General features: G+C 41.3%; 1 protein-coding gene across 2 annotated transcripts in view; it reads right to left on the bottom strand.

The window, feature by feature from the left end:
* Nucleotides 1-20,875, bottom strand: part of LOC119657481 (glutathione synthetase-like) — a 31,292-nt gene that overhangs the window by 563 nt on the left and 9,854 nt on the right. The window contains exons 3-9 of one of the 2 annotated variants that reach the window (XM_038064402.1): nucleotides 15,994-16,157; nucleotides 5,811-5,853; nucleotides 5,611-5,736; nucleotides 1,050-1,162; nucleotides 772-985; nucleotides 589-686; nucleotides 257-329 (exon numbers count right to left, since the gene is read on the bottom strand). In XM_038064402.1, the coding sequence (XP_037920330.1) occupies nucleotides 257-329; nucleotides 589-686; nucleotides 772-985; nucleotides 1,050-1,162; nucleotides 5,611-5,736; nucleotides 5,811-5,853; nucleotides 15,994-16,157 (831 nt within the window). Of the gene's footprint in view, nucleotides 1-256; nucleotides 330-588; nucleotides 687-771; nucleotides 986-1,049; nucleotides 1,163-5,610; nucleotides 5,737-5,810; nucleotides 5,854-12,523; nucleotides 12,658-15,993; nucleotides 16,158-20,875 lie in introns of both variants that reach the window. The other variant, XM_038064403.1, reaches the window with a different exon arrangement.

The raw sequence follows: 20,875 nt of genomic DNA, 5'->3' as shown, positions 1-20,875 counted from the left end.
GTTGAGAAAACATTTTATAGTAAAATAAAATGCCAAGAAGTAAATATACTCCAGAAATGAAAACACAAATTTTAAACTGTTGAACATAATCCATTTTGGTTCTGATTAATATTTAGCTCCATCAGCTAAGCTGAAAATGTTTTTCTTTTTTCAACCATGAAGGCCTAAACACTAGCGACACTCAGTAGTGCAATTTGCCAATCGATCGACGATTAATGAATTTAATCATTGTGAAATTGATTATATAAAACAATACCTCTAACACTGCAGGAATATCCTTTCCATAAACGTTATTGCCGCCACCTTCACGCTGTGGTTTTAGTACAAATCTGTGAAAAAGTATTAATAATGAACTGAAATTTCGCATCCTTGACTTCGATTTTTCGAAATTTAGATTATTGTTTTCTAAAGTTAGGATATATCTTATTTTTGTGTACTGCAAGACAGAAAAAGTCTGCCTTTTTCAATGGTAGAAGCAATCTTGCTTTTGGATGCTAATACTTCCAACTTCACTTATCTCAAAAACCAACCTTCATTTAAAAAGATTAAGGCGAATTTATCATTATGTGAAAAAACTTTCTTGTATACCTTTCAGGATCTGCTAAGGCCATTTTATACGCTTCATTTCCAGCTTCATCATCATCTAGTGAGTAGAGTCCAGTGAATATTTCTCGAATAGCTTGAATCTGAATGGCGTAAAAATTAGATTAATTAAATAAATTACTTCACAATAAAAAAATATATTCAGAGAGCAACAAATGAATAACTCACCTTCTCAGGGTCATTTACGAATCTCTTCAATATCCCCGGAGCGGCAAGCGCTTGTTGAACTTTCTTTGTTCCAGCTAAATGATAATTAATTGTTGGACATTTGATAGCTTTCGAGAATTCAATTAGATATCTGGCGTCCCATTCGTTTTGTGAATGATAGTGTCCAGGTTCGTAGCCAGCACGAAAGTACACAACATTTACGTAGTTGCCGTCACTGTTTGAAAATATTTTCATTAGCTAAAGGTGGAATTTGCCTTTGATTATATCAGTTGACTTACACAATCAGCTCTTTATTTGGTCCATGTGATCCTTGTTCAAAGATTTGTGTAAGCGTTTTCCGAACGACTTTGATATGTGGATGTTTTTCACGAATTTCGAATTCATGGAACCTCTGGATAAGCAAAGTGAAGTGAAACAAAATCAGTTATTTAAGTTGATATGTTGTAGTTGAATTAAAAATAACAAACAATAAACTGAATCTATATACGAGGATTATGATGAAGGAGGTTTACTATTGTGACCTGTGAGTTGGTCCTTAAGAATACACTGAAAGTCCTCTCTGCTTGTTGCAAAAGGCAACTAAAAGGGATAGAAAGCAGAGGTCTAGAAACCTGCAAATTTCAAAACTTTACTGCTAATGTCAACAACGCCTCGGATAGGGACTACGACCTTTCGCTTTCGAAAATGGATTATGATTGGTTTCTGGAATGTGCGCACGCTCCTCGACAACGATATTGAAGGTCCCCAGAATATTCACTTTCTCCAATTCGAGCAAAATTTCCAAAAACATAAGCTGGACATCCTGGGCCTAAACAAAGTAAGATGATACGACTCTGAAGAGTACTCCTCTTCCATTCTGGCTCTGAGTTTTAGTACTCTGGAAAATCAAGTAGCGGCAGACACGAATCCACTGCCGGACTGATACAGACGATAACCGCCTTGCGCGTTTTTTTTTATTTGGGAGTCGGTTTCTCGTAGCATACACTGGTGCGAACTAATATTCCGATATAGTGGAGTAGGATGTTTTCTAAGAGCATTTGATTGGGAAACACGGTCTCGGCGACCGTAACTATAATGGTAAGAGGTGCTACGTAGGTTGTCGGTCACGTCTCGAAAGGGCGTCACAAGATCAGGTTGACGGCAGAATCGAGGAAGCGAGTCAACGAACGAAAGAAATTGAAGGTACTATTGACCGCTGATTTCTTTCGTTCGTTGATCCGCTTCCTCAATTCTTCGGGTACTATTGACTGCCGTGGCCTGGTTTGATTATGCTTCAGGTTAAAGTAGCATAAATCGGCAAGTCCTCACACGACCTGTAGTAGATCTGGCGGAGGGATGAGCCGAAGAAACAGTTCGAGGATCGTCCTCCCTGCACTGAAGAAGGTGCTAATAGGGCATGGCCAAAGGGAAGCTTGGTCTTTAGTGTGCGAACTCTGAACACCTTGGACATCTTCAGTTTCAAATAAGACCCTTACCTTGTTCTTCCCGGACTATTCGTGAGACTAAGACATGGACTCAATTTTAAATAATAATAATAATTATAATAATAAACCGACGATAAAAGAAGAAGGGGTCATGTCAGGCGCATCATTGGAAGAGGAGCTGCTGGCATCCAGGAGACAGTAGCCGTCGATAGCAGTACCCTCGGTGCCAGCCGTAGCGTCGCTGTATTGAAATCAACCACAGGGTGTAGCGAGTACCAGACATAGTACTCCTAACCCGAAACCCTCGACTTCGGGGAATTCCTCAAAAGTAAATACCGACAAGAACGTCGGTCACCGGAAACCGAATACCAGAAGGCCATGCATATTCTCAGCAAGATTACTAAGAAAGAGGAGATCGGTACTGTTAACGAGCGAGATTAAAAAGACCTTGCTAAATATCAAGTAATTGTTGAGGAATACAACAGCAAACGCCTGGCAGACAAGCAGAAGGCGAAGCCCATCACTCTGAAATGCAATCGATCTCAAGACGAAGTCGCGCAAGATCACAAGCGGAGCAGAGTGAGCAAGAGCTCGGACGCTAAGCAACATCTGAAGAAAAGTACGCAGCAACAGTCAGGCGACGAGCCACGAACTGCGAAACCTTTCCGCGACGTGGCCAGGAGGTGTGGCGCTGGCGGATGGTAATTCCGCTAGCGGCAAACTAGCGCCGGAGGTGTGGACCAGTGTTAAGGTCAGGCTGTGGAAGATGGTCATTGAGCATCTCCTGGACGCCGAAAACAAACACACGGGATCCTTCCCCTGCTTTGATTCCCCTCAGATGGTCCGTGGGTTCCACGTTATAGTTTGCGGGGACCAATTCTCCAGGGACTTTGTCGGGTCGTACGTTGCTAAGATCAACGACGCCTGGGAGGCCGTAAAGCTCAATGTCATCCCCTACGACGAGATTCCCAGGAAACCGGTCGCTCGCATCTGATTGCCGAAGATCCGCATGGATAAGGACAAACTCGTCCAATCCTTGTGCCTCCCAAACCCCAGGATTCCCATGGACGGCTGGGTTGTTATCAAGGAGGAGAAACTCCAGACAAACCTTTTCTACTCCGTATAAACGGAGGGTGCTTGGAGGCACTGGAAAAGGAAGACTATAAAGTGCCGTTCGGAGTCAGGAACGCAAAGGTAAAAGTGTTCCGATAACGGCATTCTTAAGGTGGAGAACTGGAGAGTGTCTGACCAGAGATCCTTCTCAGATCACAGTTGGATGCTTTTTAGTCTAGATCTCGCCGGCCAGGTCTCCAAACCCTTCAGAGATCCCAGGAGGATCGCCTGGAAAAAGTTTGGTCAAATAATTAAGAAAAAACTTTCTTCTCTTCTCCCTTATGGCTCTTTATGGCTCGAGAGAATGGAAGAAGGTGTGTGCTTCCTACCGTTGCAAAGATAATAGCTCAAATAAACCTGGAACGCATCAAGGAACATCTCGAAAGCTCAATCAACCGAGAGCAGGCTGGTTTTCGATCTGGGTCGTCCAGCATCCACCACATCAAAACCCTGCGGATGATTTTATTACAGAGTTTAGATCTTCGCTTTAAGAGCGTGAACAGGAAGTGTGTCCTACGCAGGAGGGCGCTCCGGGGAAACTAATAGCTATTTTAGGGCGACATATGATGGTGCAAAATACCACGTGCTACATCGAGGTAAAATCTCAGAGGAATTACAGGTCCAAACCGATATTGTATCTTCTTATTATTGATGACGTCACTTGCTGCCTTGTCCGAAGGATGTGGAAGCATTCAATGGACTATGACATCTTTCCTCAAACACCTCGACTATGTTGATTACATCTGCTTGCTCTCTCACCGGGTCATAGACCTTGGCAAAATGACCCTGAATTTGGAAAGAGAGGCAAGTAGCGACGGACTGAGTGACGGATTATGGCACTTTCCCTATCTGCATTAATGGGCAGAGCATTGAAGGCGTTGATCAATTTACATATCTAGGAAGTATGCTTTCTGTCCATGGTGGACCGGATTGGATGTCGTTCGACGAATTAACAGCACTAGATCCGCTATCGATGCCTTTTCTAGAATTTGGAAATGTAGTTATCTCAACGCCAAGATCGAATTGAGATTGTTCTCTGCTAATGTTCTTTCTGTGTTGCTATATGGGAGTAGTACCGGGAAAGTGACCCCCACCGTTACTCAAAAGCTCCAAGCCTATGTCAACACTTTCTGCGATTTGTCATCGGGGTACGCTCGCCTGATACTATTTCGAACAAAGAATAGGCCAGTTATCCGTGGACAGTCTGATCAGAAAACGAAAGTGGCAATGGATAGGTGGTTACGCCATGCAGTGGAACTTACTCTCCCAGGATGGTCGACTAGCGGGTCGCCCTAAGAGCACTTGGCGAAGAACAATGGAGGGGACGTCTCGGAAAGTGCTGAAAGGAGTTGAAGCAATGACGCGTAGACATGGTTGACGGTCTATGTCCCACCAGGGGTAAATGACAAACATATATATATATGTAATGAATTACTGGTTAAAAAGGGCTTCAGAAAGGTTCGTGCTGGTTCGTGGACTAGTTAAAATTTGTTTTTCTAGTTGAGAATGAAGTCTCGAGAGGCATTCCACCATCCTTATACTACATGAAAGCCACTGGATTTGGACTGGATTGTGCTCAGAATTGACGAAGAATATATTATTTCTTTACCCTTTCTTTTCGCGGCTGAGAGAACTCAAAGAACTCAAATTACGGGGTCCTCTAATAGCAAGCGCAATGCTGATTACATTACCTCCTAGTGTAAAGTTACGATTGATGTAGATTGATTTATAGATTAAATTGCTGGATCGTCGGTTATTATTAATGGTAAGTTCATGGGGGTATACTTCAATAGAACATCTCCATGCCCAAAAACATACGTTCCACAATCGTGCTTGCCAATTAAGGTGCTCCTTCCATTCCCCATCCCCAAAATGTTGCCAAAATCCACTATGAAGACATGGTAATTAATTTTTATAGTCTAATTAGGGTAATGTGAATGTGGGAAACTTGGGGGCTCCAGCGAAAATAGAAGGCTTGAACAGCAAAAAAAGAGCTACAATCAGACAGAATTCTGTTTCAAAGTTTTGTTAAAAGGATCGAAATCTATGAACCTCATAATGGTGGAATTTTGCATGATATTATTTCTCAGTAAAGAATCATAGATTTTTCATATAAAATATGTTTAAAAATTTAAAAACAAAGTTCCTAGTTTGGATTCTGCAGAATATCTGCTGATCTAAACAATTGAGTTTAGCAACGGTCAAAAAAAATTTTCCACCATCCTCCAGCAATAATACAACCAAACACTTAGATACTCAATTATTTAAAAAAAAAAGTAAATATATGTATTATTATTCTTACCTGATCACAAATATTGTAAGAGACATCTTCGATAACAAATAAAATAACTCCAGCCGGATTTGAAGCAACTTCCCAAGCACGGGCCATAGCAGCACATATTCCTGAAAGGGCATTGTTTTCAGGAAGCTGAAAGATTGGGATGATTAGATATCGATGCTTCAAGTATATTAAACAGTTTTAGGAACACCATTTATACATACATCTTTCAATTTAGAGCCTTGATCCAATTCTTGTAAAACATATCTATACGGTGGGAAGAATATTTATTTGCGTTATAATCGATTTGAGTTAATTTTTTTTTAATTTCATAAAATAAAAGGAAAATATTAAGAAGCTGTTAAAATAAACGTATTATTTGGAAGCAAAACTGAAATTTCAAAATAAACGTTGTAAAGCAAGAAGCGCTTTTATCATGCAGCTTATTCATATTGGTTTATTTATTATAATCATTTTAGTTAGAAGCTTGAAAAAAATTGTTTAATCTTTATTAAAACTGGAAAACATATTTGCAGACATCCCATGCGATATTGTATAAGCCAAATTTCAAAAACAATACATCGCATTTCATAGTTTTAAAAGTTAGGTTACAATATACAGTTGGAAAAAATATCTTGTAGGCATTTTCCAGACGACAACATAAATATTCTGTTTGGATTTTATTCAAATATTTTGTTTGAGGATATGAACTGGTCCGAAGTCACCTCCCACTTGAGGGCGGACTGCTCTGATTTCCAGGAGTGATTGACTCCCATATTTTAGTGTACAGACCATATTATTAACATAGTATGCTGGTTCCAAGCCCTGGTAAAGGAGGAGGGTTTGAGGCAACGTACTTTGTACTATCCTCAGTAAAACAAAAATAAAATGCTGAGATCAGGGAAAGAGATAAATAGAGTATAGTTGAAGTTATTCCACTATGCTAAATCCTGCCTGATCTCTCTTGGTGACAGGTCCTGGCAGGCCAACCAAGAAAATGCATATAATGTCGTTAAAAACAAGATGATCGGGTTGGGTCATAAGCCTCGGAAAAATGCTAGGGCGTCACCTCAGTCGACGCGACAGGACGGGCTCCGGTCCTGTCGAGAAATGGGCAAGGGTTCTTGACGCATGGGCGGCGTCAGGACGTAAGCAAGTTAGTCCGAGCAAAACAAATATGTGTCTGCACGCTAATTGTTGGCACCGTAACTGGAAAGACCGAGGAACTCGCAAGACCCCTTCAGAAATGGCTATAAACTTCTCTTTTGGCAGCCCATACGCTCAATATGGTGTTGGCATTGCAATCTCAGAGGGTTCCCGTCACGCCATTAAAGAAGTCGAACGATTTGATGATCGGCTGATGAAGCTCACTCATTATATGAGCTGATCGCACCATTCACTTCTTCATTGCGTACGCACCACAGAAAGGTCGACTTGATGCCGAGAAAGATGCCTTCTGGCAACTTCTCGATGAAAAGACTTGTCACGTGCCTGCTGACGACTATATCATCATTGCCGGCGACCTTAATGGTCATGTGGGTGAAAAGGCAGACGGTAATAGGTGCCATGGGGGAAAGTATTTCGAAGCGCGCAATGAAGGTGGCGAGCGTATAATCGATTTTGCGGACACGTATGACCTTGTACTTATGAATGCATGGTTCATCAAACGATTGTCTCATCTTCTTACATTTTATAGTGCAAATCGACTATATTCTCATAAGACGCCGACATTTTACCACTGTCACTGATTGCAAAGCCGTTCCCTATGAGACCATCGCACCTCAACATCGGCCGTTGATTGCCGTCCTGCGAATTAAGCCACCGATAAAACAGCCTGAGGAATGCACTGGCCCGCGGCGCATTAAATGGTGGCGATTTCGCGAGAAGAGAGAAGAAATTAACTCACTTACGTGATTACCAACCATTATGACTGTCGAAGAATCGTGGAATCAAATAATGATTCATAAAGCGGCCTCTGCAACCCTCGGGGTCACCAAGCCAAGTAAGCGGTACATCAACCGAGATACTTGGCTTTGAAATGATGATGTTGAAATGAAGGTCCGTGAAAAGAAACGCCTCTACCTTTTTTGGACACCGTCACACGGGACATCCAACGTTCAGCGCCCTGTACACTGCTTTATGGAGATGATGTTTTCCTAGCATCCAATAGCAAAAATGATCTCGAGCAACTTGTCCAAAAATGGAATGATCGCCTAATGCAACACGGTCTCAGATTGAATCTAAACAAAACCGAATTTTTGACGACCGATCCCCATGAAACAGGCACAATCACCGTCAGCGGCAGTGATATGTCCAGAACTGAGCGACTTAAATACGCTATCAGCGAATGGAGAACTGCGTTACGAAATTGCTTCACGCTTTAACCCAACCTGGATGAAGTGGCGTTCTACAACTAGTGTTCTTTGTGATCGACGTATCAACGAACGTCTCAAATCAAAAATTTACCGCAATGTCGTCCTTCCTGTCGGCCTCTATGGTTCTGAGTGTTGGCCGACTATAAAAGACAATGGACAGCGTCTTGTGGTTATGGAGATGAAGATGTTGCGTTGGACTAGTGACGTGACACATTTTGATCACATCCGAAATGAGGATATCCGCGATCGTTATAGGGTTGCACCGATCGTGGAAAAATTTCTAGAGAGGCGTCTTCGGTGACGCGATTCGCGTTAACGAGAATTCACTTGCCAAGATTGGTCTGAACCTCGAAGTCGTTGGTAAACGACCAAAAGGCAGGCCGAAACAACGGTGGCTTGATACGCTGGATGGGGATTTAAAAGCCTCGAGATTGCATCCAGATCAGGCATTTTATAGAGCCAAATGGCGAAACCGATCATGACGAGCCGACCCCGCTTGTGAACGGGACAAAGGCTGAAGAAAAAGAAGAAGATTCAGGACCGTAACGGTACAATACAGTACATTGTAGAAGGCAAATATCGTCAGCACTACGCTCGACCGTTATTATTATCCTGATCAAATACTCATTCACAGCTGAGTCGACTGGTATCTGGCATTTAGTCACGATACAAATCCTTTTGAAATAATAAAAACTTGTTTCTTTTTCGTTAGTGTAAATATTTATTCTTGCAAATCCGATATTTCGGGAACCACTTGTTCCGTTCATCAGTGCTAACAAGTTATGACTTCCCGGTTTGGGGGTATTACTTTTATAAAATATTTGCATGTACGACAGTCCCATTTGTACGTGGCTCTTAGTATATTTACACAAAGTATGTTACACTATTCACTTTGGTGTAATGTTAAAATTCTATGTCTTTGGTTACAGTAAATTTACACACAACGGATAATTTGTTAATAATGATATGGTTTTCGTCAAACTTTCCAATATCATGCTTCACATTATGATCTATGTTATTGTAATATTCCATGATTCGAATATAAAGCGCAAGGAATAAGTAGGGGGTTATAAAGTATTTAGTATAGAGCTTGGAGGTAGACTCGGTCGATACACTTACCATAATTTAAGATGAGATAAGATGTGATGATAGGAATGGAGAAGCGAAATTCATTTTCAGGAATTTTAAAAATTATCCCATATGTCTTTAATTCTGCGACGAATTCCGCTTGTTTTGAATATTTCTATGTACCAAGGAGAAATTTATTTATTTGATCTAGTTAAATTTTCCAGTTTCATTACTGACTGAATGATAGGAGATTCACTATAATTTGAACGACCAAGAAATATGTCCATATGCCACAAATGTTGCCTTAATCTCCTCCACATTGGGGGTTGGGTAGGGCTGACAACCCTACGCGGAAAACAACTTGTTACGAAGCCACAACAGGGGCCTCGGACTGGACGGATTATGCAACAACGAACCCGGCAACGACAACGGAATAATGATTTGCGCATTTTCTCATGGAACGTACGCTCCCTGTACAGAGATGAAGCTGCTAAGCGGCCAGTTAACACCCTGTCCCAATTTAGGGCTGATGTAACAGCGTTACAGGAGATGCGTTGGACAGGAACCGGTTTCCTGGAGAAGAGTCACTACACCATATATTATAGCGGCCATCCAGTAAACCATGTGCTCGGAGTAGGTTTCTTAGTCAGTCAAAAAATGGAACCTGCTGTTATCGGCTTTGAAAACATAAGCGAAAGGCTATGCACTCTGCGTTTGCGAGGCAAATTTAGAAATATAAGCCTCATTAACGTTCACACCCCTACAGAACAGACTGCAGAGTCGGAGAAGGATACTTTCTACGAGGCAGTTGAGCGGACCCTCGAAGTCCCAAGTATGATATCAAAATCATACAAGTAGAGACGGAGCCCGTATTCAGGCGATACGTTGGCTCCCATAGCTTACATCAAAATACAAATGATAACGGACTGCGGATTATTCAATTAGCAGTGTCACACGAAATGGTTGTTGGAAGTACCTGGTTTGCGCGGAAAGCGGTCTACAAGCGTGGGCCTCTCCAGACGGGACCATTTTCAACCAAATTGACCATGTGACGATCGAACGCCGCCACCTCTCAGCCTTGATGAATGATGAATGCTGCATATCGAGTAATGTTGCATTCTCAAAGGACGTGGGCACGCGCGGAAACTTATCACGAACTCCGGTGAGCGGAGAAGCGACTTCACAGACGGAAAAAAGAAGCCTGGGAGAACCAACAGAGAAAAGTACTCGGAGCAGGTCCAGCCAACTGAAGACGACGAACAAATACTGCCACCACCAAGTACAGAAGAAACAGCCCGTGCAATTCATCGGCTTAAAAACCATAAGTCCCCAGGAACCGATGGAATTACATTCGAATTGATTAAATATGGAAGCGACCAATTACACCAAGTAGTTCATCAACTTATACTCAAGGTATGGGACAGCGAATCAATGCCTGACGACTGGCAAAGAGGCATTATCTGTCTCATACATAAAAAGGGGGATATCATATAGTACAGCAATTATAGAGGTATCACGTTGCTGAGTACAATCTATAAGATATTCTCCGCTATCTTGCTACGCTGGATAGCCCCATACGGCCAGAAGATCATTGGCCCATACCAAAGAGTCTTCACTCCAGGCAAATCAGCAACAGATCAGATTTTCTCTCTGCGGCTAGCGATGGAAAAACTGTTGGAATATGGACAACAGTTGCATCACCTATTCATCGACTTTAAAGCCGCCTATGATACCATAGCCAGGGTAAAACTGTACACGGCCATGAGAGAATTCAGTATCCCGACGAAACTAATAAGACTGACTAGGCTGACCCTGACCAATGTGCGAGGCCAGATAAAAGCAGCAGGATCACTCTCAAGACTATTCGACATCAACGACGATCTACGATAGGGGGATGCCCTATCATGCGTCCTCTTTAACCTGGCCCTCGAGAAAGTGATCCGTGATGCTGAGGTAAATGCGAGAGGTACGATCCTCTTTAAGTCCACCCAACTACTGGCCCATGCTGACGATATCGTCATCATGGGAAGAACGATCCGAGACATACAAACTGCCTTCATCCAGATCGAGCAAGCGATGATGGGCGCGAGATCTTGGGCTGCACATCAATGAAGGCAAGACAAAGTCTATGGTGGCAACGTCAGCACCAAAAACCAACCAACAACATCAAACCGCACTGATCAAACGGGAAGAATAAAGATAGGAGACTACAACTTTGAGACCGTTATAATTTCTCCTATCTAGAGTCGAAAATACCGATAACAGCTACGACGATGAAATTCGCGCACGGTTGTTGGCAGTCAACAGAGCCTATTTCAGCTTAAAAAAACTGTTCAGCTCGATACGTCTCACTACAGGGTCAAAGCGCTCACTGTACAAGACAATGATCTTGCCAGTCCTCATGTATTCCTCGGAAACTTGGGTTCTTAGCAAGAAAAATTGCGAACTCATGGCCATGTTCGAGGGAAGAATACTCCAAATAATTTTTGGCCCTCTACATGAGGATGGATGATTCCGTAGCTTACATAACGACGAAATTTATGAGCGATACCATAACCGTCAAGTTGTGGATAAAGTCCGGCTCAATAGGTTATGGTGGGCGGGACACTTAATCCGTATGGATGAGGATGATCCAGCCCGGAAAGTCTATAAGGGCAATATCTATGATTGAAAAAGAAGACGAGGCAGACCCTGCCTGGGATGGAGCGATGACGTAGATCAGGACGCCAGACAGCTTTTAGGGATATTGAATTGGTGGACTTCGGCGCAAAAGCGGGATGTCTTTAGTTCCTTATTAAAGCAGGCCTAGACCGGATACCGGTTGGTGCGCCGTTGATGATGAATACCTTCTTGTTTTTAACTGACTCAAGGGACAAAAAAATAGAAGGTATATTTTCTGGAACCCATTTTGAACTTAGGTATAAACAATATTATACAATGACTGCTACATTTTATAAAGAATGGGAGTTTCAATGAATATAGAGCAATTCTTGAGTTCTGTTATTTACTAAATTCAAGGTATTTTAAGTAGGAAGCTAGCCTGAAATTTGATACACAACTTTTATCGTAACGAATATATATCTTTCTGATATTTCGGAGATTGTTTGTCTTAAGTTCATAAGGGAAATAACATAAGCATGCACACATATCCAACCCACAATCAGATACACAGCATATTCGTAAAGAGATCAAATACTATAAAAAGAAAATAATACATCATATAAATATTTTGTTGAAAACCACACTCGGTAGCTACTAAATTTGTCCATAATTATATCACCATTGGTGCGTTTCGTCTATGCAATGTTATTATTTCTCAATTCAAGCTATGCAATCAATCAAATAATTGTTTTCAGCCAATTGATGCGAATTAAAAGCGTCGCTAGCATTCTTATAGCAAACTTGAAAAAGAAATATTGTGATAGTCAGGAGGCATATAAGCATAGCATACAACGAAACACACCTCACAAAAAACACATAATTTTAATGTGTACCTATGAAATGCTTTCATATAAGTGGAAATGCCACCAAAACTAGAAGCAAATGTGTTGATTTCCACCTGCTTTATTTTATTATCATCGAGAATATGTGCCAAGTAGTCGGATCGAAGTAAGCCCAGTGAAATATCCTGCAATAATAATTTTTAACCGTTTTTATAAGAACAACAAATATATGAAAATATAGGCTAGTGATAATGAATTTAGGATTTACTATTATGATTTTCGCTCTGTTCTTTTCATTCTATTGAAATGGTGTAAGGTTTATAGAAATATTGCAATTCGACACATTTTCTCTGTTTTAGGCTTTAATTTAAAAGTGACTGAAGCTTATTGAGGCTTTCCTTGTCGTGGCAAGAATGTATTCGATTTCTTTTAGATACATTTAACAAAGATTCAAATTATACAAAGAAATTATTCACCATATTTCGATGGACATTGAAATTCATTTTTGCAAAAGGTTGGAAAATTTTATAATGGTTTTGGGCTTACACTTTACAGGTTGATATGAAAATTCCCCATGCAACATGCACAAAACAAATTCTGACACACACATTCAAAACAGTTGACTGAATCATGGAAAAAATATATAACAATTTATAGAAATGATGCAAGGATTTGATTTCGTATATTTTAATACACATGAATCTTATCAGCTAGGAAAAATGCAATTCATATCATGCGAATGTATAGCATCAACAAATGCTCCGTAGTATTCCGCATTTAGAAGGTATTTTACCTATTGTCTAATTAACATTAGACCCCAGCAACAAAAGACTGAGTCATTACAAATGATACCTCTTTTAGCGATAATTCATTAACAGCAATAAAAATGGCATTCGAAATTGGAAATTGGAGTGGTAGTAATGTTAAACATGGGCGGTGATAGTATAGTAAAATGTTAGGTTGTTGTACATCAAATGGCCGATTTAGCAATCAAGTGAAGTTAGTTGCGATTTTGCCGTATCAAACCACCACCAATTGGCGCTGTTGGTGTTGGATAATGAACTATAAGTACTCTTACATTTAATCACAGTAGATCTACTATAGGCAGTACCCTTACAAAAATGACCCCACTTGCAAATGTGCTTGCAGAAGCTTATCTGTACACATCAGAGACGCTAAACAAGGAAAAGGCATAATCTTCGTCAAATCGTATTGGTAAGAGAGAGATCGGTGAGCTTTTGCTATTCTGGTACTACGGCGTGCTCACCCATATAGCAAAAAGTTGTTTCACGTATTCACTTATACATAAGCAAAAACTTGCCAATCTCACCAATGCATTGGCAAGTCCGGGCGGTATGTCAAACACAGCTGATCGGGTTTTCGGTACATCTCGCTCATGCTCAAGAGCAAAACAATTTGAAATCGCGTGTACTCGCACTGATTTCCCCCTTTGAGGGGCAAGGGGGAGTGAGGTAGCTGTCTAGTATCTAACTGTGCATTTAATCAAGGAGTCCTCACCTTCAGATCGCTATCAGCAACGCACGCGGTGCAGTCAGTGGCATATACTATCTTCTTCGCAAGACAGTAGGTCTCAGCACCAAAACCAAACTGACTCTGTATGAGACTCTGATAAGACCCGTTATGGAGCACCAACTTGGATCTCGTGCTCCAACAATGCCATGACAAAATGTGAGTCATTCGAACGCCGAATCCTCAGACACTGCTCAGGCTTTTCATACAATTGGAAGACCAAAAAGATCGGTAAAAACGCCGAAGTGTATAGGCGAGCCAATGTGAAACCACTTCGAGAATACGTGCTCACACTAATGGAAAGGTTCTCCGAAAGAACGGAGTACCACCCCAACCCATTAATTCGGCATCTCTACCAACAGGGTAAAACCTGCTCATTGGCCACATTCTTAAGACCCTGCCAAATCGTGAGTCCATCCCTTAGACCCAAAATCCTCACCCTTTTTGAAACTCCTTGCCTGGTAGGGGTGGATAGAGGCTAAGTACAGGAAAATGTAATGTGCTTATTGTAAATATTAATTAAGGATTAATTATGTTAGATTAAGCGAGGTTAAGTTAAAATAACTTAGGTTAAGTTATATTTAACTAGGTTAAGTAAGTAAATTTCAACCTTCTCACGCCTTTTGTGTGGGCGCAGTTTTTGAAAAAGTCAAGATTGTAACAAAAAATTGTCAAAGATTCATGTATATAAAGAAAAATATACAAAATAATATACAAATATCAAACTCGGTCGTAAAGCAGCGGAGGCGACCAGGAACATTAATAGCGCATTTGGAGCTGATACGATGGTGGTTCGAAAAATTCCGGCCAGGCGAAGTAAACCCCAAAGTGAGCCACGTGGACATCCAGGACCATCGATTGGACGTACACTATTCGACAGTTTCTCGGCACTTGCAACAACTTGGAAAGGTGAAAAAGCTCGACAAATGGGTTTCGCATGCCCTTACGGAGCCAAACAAGGCCCTTTTAATGGGAATTTACAGTTTTTTAGTCTCCCGCAACAGAAGCGATGTCTTTTTGCATAGAATAGTGACATGAGATGAAAAGTGGATATTATACGTTAATCGTCGCCGGTCAGCACAGTGGCTAGATGCTGATAAGCCACCGAAGCATATGCCGAAACCGAGCCTCCAGGTAGGAAGGTAATGGTGACTATTTGGTGGTCTACAGCTGGATTTGTTTACTATTCTTTTTGGCACCTGGAGAAACGATAAATGCACAAAAATACTGTGCCCAACTCGAGGAAATGCACCAAAAATTGAGTATTCAACGGCCGGGATTAGTCAACAGAGATGGTGTGATACTCCTTCACGACAATGCACGACCTCATGTATCCAGAACAAAGGTTCAAAAGTTGAACGAATTCCAGTATGAGACTCTGCCTCATCCACCATATTCACCGGATCTTTCGCCAACCAACTACCACTTTTTTTAAGTATTTGGATCATTTTTTGGCGGAAAAACAATTCAGAAATGAAGAGGTCATCAAAATTGCCTTCGACGAGTTTATCAACACCCGAAAATTGGACTTTTATGAAGCTGGCATATATGCTCTTGCATCTCGCTGGAAGAAGTGTTTTGAATCGACTGGCACCTATTTTGATTAATTAAATAATTTTTTGTAAGCTTTACAGTCATTTCAAATTTTAGTACCAAATCGGCCAATTCATTTGCAACAACCTAACAATTGTAAATGAAGGCTTACCAACATGTTTAACTACAAAGTGAAACATCATTCTTTTGTTGCTACACCAATGAATGTTTGCTTAATTAACATACCTCCACAGACCAAAATGAGGACAATGCGCATAAGCATCATGCCAACAAGAATTTTACAACATTTTTAATAACTTAAAGTAACATGCAAAAGTGTTGAATGAAAATATGAATTACAAATTAACTGAACTTTGAATGATGAGCAATGAAAATAAAGTTAATTAGAAATTCAAATGGGAAGAACTAAAATAAAAAAAATAAAATAGAAAATGCACCTCTGTATTTCTTTGCTGATTGGGCCCAAATGACCGAAACCCGAAGCTATCGTGTTTATTTCAACTTGTTTCCAACAACAATAACATTTTGTTTTTCTTTCATTGTTGTCCCCACAGCGTGTTTCCAGCATAATATCAGATCGAATCAGTCCCAAACTAATAGGCTTTTGAAAATTGTTCATTAAGAAATTAATTGATTTTTTTTTATAAGTGTAAAAATGCATTGTCCAAAAAATAGTTCAATATAGCCAACTGAAGGTAAGCCTCAAGTACTAGCATGCGTTCGCGACAATCAACAATTCCAAAGCAGGATTTTCATAAGACAACAAAAGGCTATTCCAGCAGGATAACAACGACAAAGTTGTCACCCCATAGTGAAGGTTGGCATGAACGAATTTCGCGTTGCATAAATTTGCAAGACATGGTGGCATGGTAGTACTTAAGCGTTGATCCATTTATTATATCATGAGTATGTTTTTAGATAAATGTTATGAATGTGTGTGTATGAGCTTAGGTATGTTCAGCGTGTGTGGTTCGTGTAAATGATATATTCATTTATATTTTTCGCGAAAATTCGACAAAAAATGTTCAAGTGCTGCAGCAAGTTTGAGAAAATTGTCAGAGAAAATGTGAAATTATCAATTTTCTACGTAGATATAAGAGTGCCTTGTTATATGTTCCTAAACAAAACATCATTACCATTTGTCGTTAAGAATAAAATACATAAACATTTGGGGACTACCAACATGAAAACCAATAAGGAAGTATCTTGAAAGGAGCAACTTCCAAACTGATCACTGTCGAAAGAAAGACTTAACTATGAGAAAAAATTAAAAAGAGCTAACCAAAAACCACCTGGCCCCGGAATTGAATCAATAGCAGTCCATTGGAAACCATAGAATCCTCGAAAGAAATTTTGAAAAAGAAGAAAATATTCCGCAGGCCAACATCCAAAGTTTTTGTGGCGAAAAATAATTAAACCCACTTCACACCTAAGCAATAATAATAATACCATATAATCTGAAACCAATACAGTCTTGTTAAAAGTACTGAAGAATTATTACGGTACGATGATCGAGTTCATTGGGGTTAACTTCTAGATCTTGTGTCTAAGGCTTGAATCTCAGTTTGTCATGGACGTTTGTATGCATCTTTCTGTTTTTCCGCTTATATAGACTTACTATACCATTTACGCAGCATTAAGTCTGATGATAATGAAAATAAAACATAGTCGCAATAAATTTTGTTTTGAGATTGAGGAAGTCCCGACTTCGCCTAATGGCGGACGGGATCAACTGGAGAGAAACTTTCTCCCATTTTTTTGGTCTACGGACCCCTAAACGAAACGTAAGTCTCCTCATCATCAATGGCGGAACAACCGGTCAAGGTCTGCCTTAACAAGGAACTCCAGACATCCCGGTTTTGCGCCGAGGTTCACCAATTCAATATCCTTTAAAGCTGCCTGGCGTCCTGACCTTCGCCATCGTTCCATCTCAGGAAGAGTCTGCCTCGTCTTCTTCAACCATAGATGCTGCCCTTATAGATTTTCCGGGCTGGATCATCCTCATCCATACGGATTAAGTGACCCATCCACCGCAACCTGTTGAGCCGGGTTTTTCCACAACCAGACGGTCATGATATCCCTCATAGATATCGTCGTTATGTAGGCTACAGAATCGTCCATCCTCATGTAGGGGGCCAACAATTCTTCGCAGGGATCTTCTTTCGAACGCGGCCAAGAGTTTGTTTTTTGTTCTTGCTAAAAACCCAAGTCTCCGAGGAATACATAAGGACTGGCAAGATCATAGTCTTGTAAAGTACGAGCTTTGATCCTATGGTGAGACGCATCGAGCGAAAAAGTTTTTGTACGCTGAAATAGGCTCTGTTGGCTGCAACAACCGTGCACGGAATTCATCGTCATAGCTGTTATCGGTTGTGAATTTCGACCGTAGATAGGAACAATTTTCAACGATCTCAAAGTCGTAGTCTCCTATCTTTATTGCTTTCGTTTGACCAGTGCAATTTGATGTTGTTCGCTCTTCAGTTTTTGGCGTTGACATTGCCACCATGCACTTCGTCTTGTCTTCATTAATGTGCAGCTAAGATCTCGCGCCGCCTACTCGATCTGAATGAAGGTAGACTATACATCTCGGGTTGTTATTCCCATAATGTCAATATCGTCAGCGTAGGCCAATAGTTGGGTGGACTTGAAGAGGATGGTGCCTCTCGTATTTACGTCTGCATCGAGAATCACTTTCGCCAGGGCCAGGTTGAAGAGGGCGCATGATAGGGCATCCCCTTGTCTTAGACCGTTGTTGATGTTGAATGGTCTTGAGAGTGATCATGTTGCTTTTATCTGGGCTAGCTTAGTCAGTCTTATTAATTTCATCGGGATACCGAATTCTCTCATGGTCCTGCACAGTTTTACCCTGGCTATGCTGTCATAAGCGGTTTAAAAGTCAATGAAAAGATGGTGCAACTGATGTCCATATTCCAAAAGTTTTTCCATTGCTTGCCGCACGGAGAAAATCTGATCTGTTGCTGATTTGCCTGGAGTGAAGGCTCTTTGGTATGGAATGATGATGCTCTGGGCGTATGGGGCTATCCGGCCCAGCAAGATAGAGGAGAATATCTTATATATATAATTGTTGCACTGCGTGATATCCCCCTTTTTATATATGGGGCAGATAATGCCTCTTTGCCAGTCGTGAGGCATTGATTCGCTGTCCCATACCTTGAGTATAAGCTGATGAAGTACTTGGTGTAATTGGTCGCCTCCATATTTAACCAATTCGACTGTAATTCCATCGGCTCCTGTCAACTTATGATTTGCCGATGAATTGCACGGACTGTTTCCTGCATTTTTGGTGGTGGCAGCATTTGTCCGTTGTCTTCAGTTGGCGGAACCTCCAACTCGCCGATGTTCTTATTGTTCAGTAGTTCATCAAAGTGCTCAACCCATCGCTCCAATATGCCAATTCTGTGGGAAATCAGATTTCTCTCTTTGTCTCGGCAGCATGAACATCGAGGTGTGTAAGGCTTCATCTTACTGACTTGTTGGTAAGACTTCCGCGTCTGGTGCGGTTTCTCCTTGTAGTTTTCGAGTTCACAGACCTGTTGGTTCTTTCAGGCTTCCTTTTTCCGTCTGTGAAGTCGCTTCTCCGCTCGACGGAGTTCGTGATAAGTCTCCGCTCGTGCCCGCGTTCTTTGAGAATGCAGCATTACTCGGTATGCGGCATTCTTCCATTCCGTTGCTAGCTTACATTCATCATCAAATCAGTCGTTCCGACTTTTCTTGCGGCTGGGGCCAAGTATGTTTGTGGCCGTATCAACGGTTACGCACTTCAGATGATTGTGAAGATCATTTGTTGATGCTTCATCTTAAGGACATCTGTTAGCTGCGGTTATTGTGGCATCCTTTTCCCCCTTGTAGATGTTACGAAGGGTTGTGTTGTGAATGGCTTCAGTATTTACTTTCACATGATTGCAGAGGGGATTGTAGGCGGTGGTCAAAGGGTAGTATAGGTCCCGGGGCGAAACGTGGATTGGTACCCACGATGGAGCATAAAACCTGGGAAATGCCTGCTGAACCAACACCAACAGCTCTACTACCAAACCCTATCTCCACCTCCACGTGGTGACCGCTGGGAGCTCTTTCTTGACGAAAAGCTGCAGACGGAGAAGGATGAAGGCGAGTCTCCCGCGCCTAAAAACGGGACAAATTGTACCAACTGGTCCTCCAGGTTGGGGGTTGGGTAGGGCTGACAACCCTACGCGGAAAACAACTTGTTACGAAGCCACAACAGGAGCCTCGGATAGGACGGATTTTAAAACGACGGACCCGGTAACGACAAAGGAACAACGATTTGCGCATTTTCTCATGGAACGTGCGCTCCCTGTACAGAGATGAAGCTGATAAGCAGCTAGCCGATACCCTGTCCCAATATAGGGCTGATATAACAGCGTTGCAAGAAATGCGATGGACACGGACCGGTTTCCTGGAGAAGAGCCACTACACCGTATATTATAGCGGTCATCCAGTAAACCATGTGCTCGGAGTAGGTTTCTTAGTCAGCCAAAAAATGAAACCTGCTGTTATCGGCTTTGAAAACATAAGCGAACGGCTATGCACTCTGCGCTTGCGAGGCAAGTTTAGAAATATAAGCCTCATAAACGTTCACGCCCCTACAGAGGAGACTGCAGAGTCGGAGAAGGATACCTTCTACGAGGCAGTAGAACGAACCCTCGAAGCCTGTCCCAGATGTGATATCAAAATCATACTTGGGGATTTTAACAGCCAAGTAGGGAAGTGAAAGTGAAACAAGTTCAAGAAAGTTTCTTGAACTTGTTTGCACTGATGAAGGGAACAAGTGGTTCCCGAAATATCGGCATTTGCAAAAATAAATACCCACACCAACGAAAAAGAAACAAAAAGTTTTTATTACTTCAATTAATTAATCGTTGGAAACACCGCATAATTTCACTCTGACCAAGAAGTATTTTTGCTCTTAGACATTTAAATGAAGCACTTCGTCAAGAATGAAATGATTTATGGACCCGTAATACCATGATTATGTTCAATAATTCATCAAATACAAAACTGCCATCCAGCAGCCACTAAATTCAGCTGATCTGGCTTTCTGCAATTTTTTTCTGTTCAATCATTGATATTTCAGCCTTCAAGAGAATTTAATGGAAAAATTGAAGGTAACATCGATGGATATACCAAACATCGAGGATGAGAACAAGTACAAGTGCAAGTATGTTGCAAACGAGGATTACCTTCCAAGGTACCTATAATATCTATTATCACGAATAACTTTCTATTTTGTATTTTCTCAATAAATTCCCTGAAGTTTTTTATCAAGGTTATTTATTAGCA

This window comes from Hermetia illucens, chromosome 5, assembly GCF_905115235.1.
Source record: "Hermetia illucens chromosome 5, iHerIll2.2.curated.20191125, whole genome shotgun sequence".
NCBI lineage: Eukaryota > Metazoa > Arthropoda > Insecta > Diptera > Stratiomyidae > Hermetia > Hermetia illucens.
The sequence above is the reverse complement of the archived record's forward strand: the minus strand, read 5'-3'. Positions and strand labels throughout refer to the sequence as shown.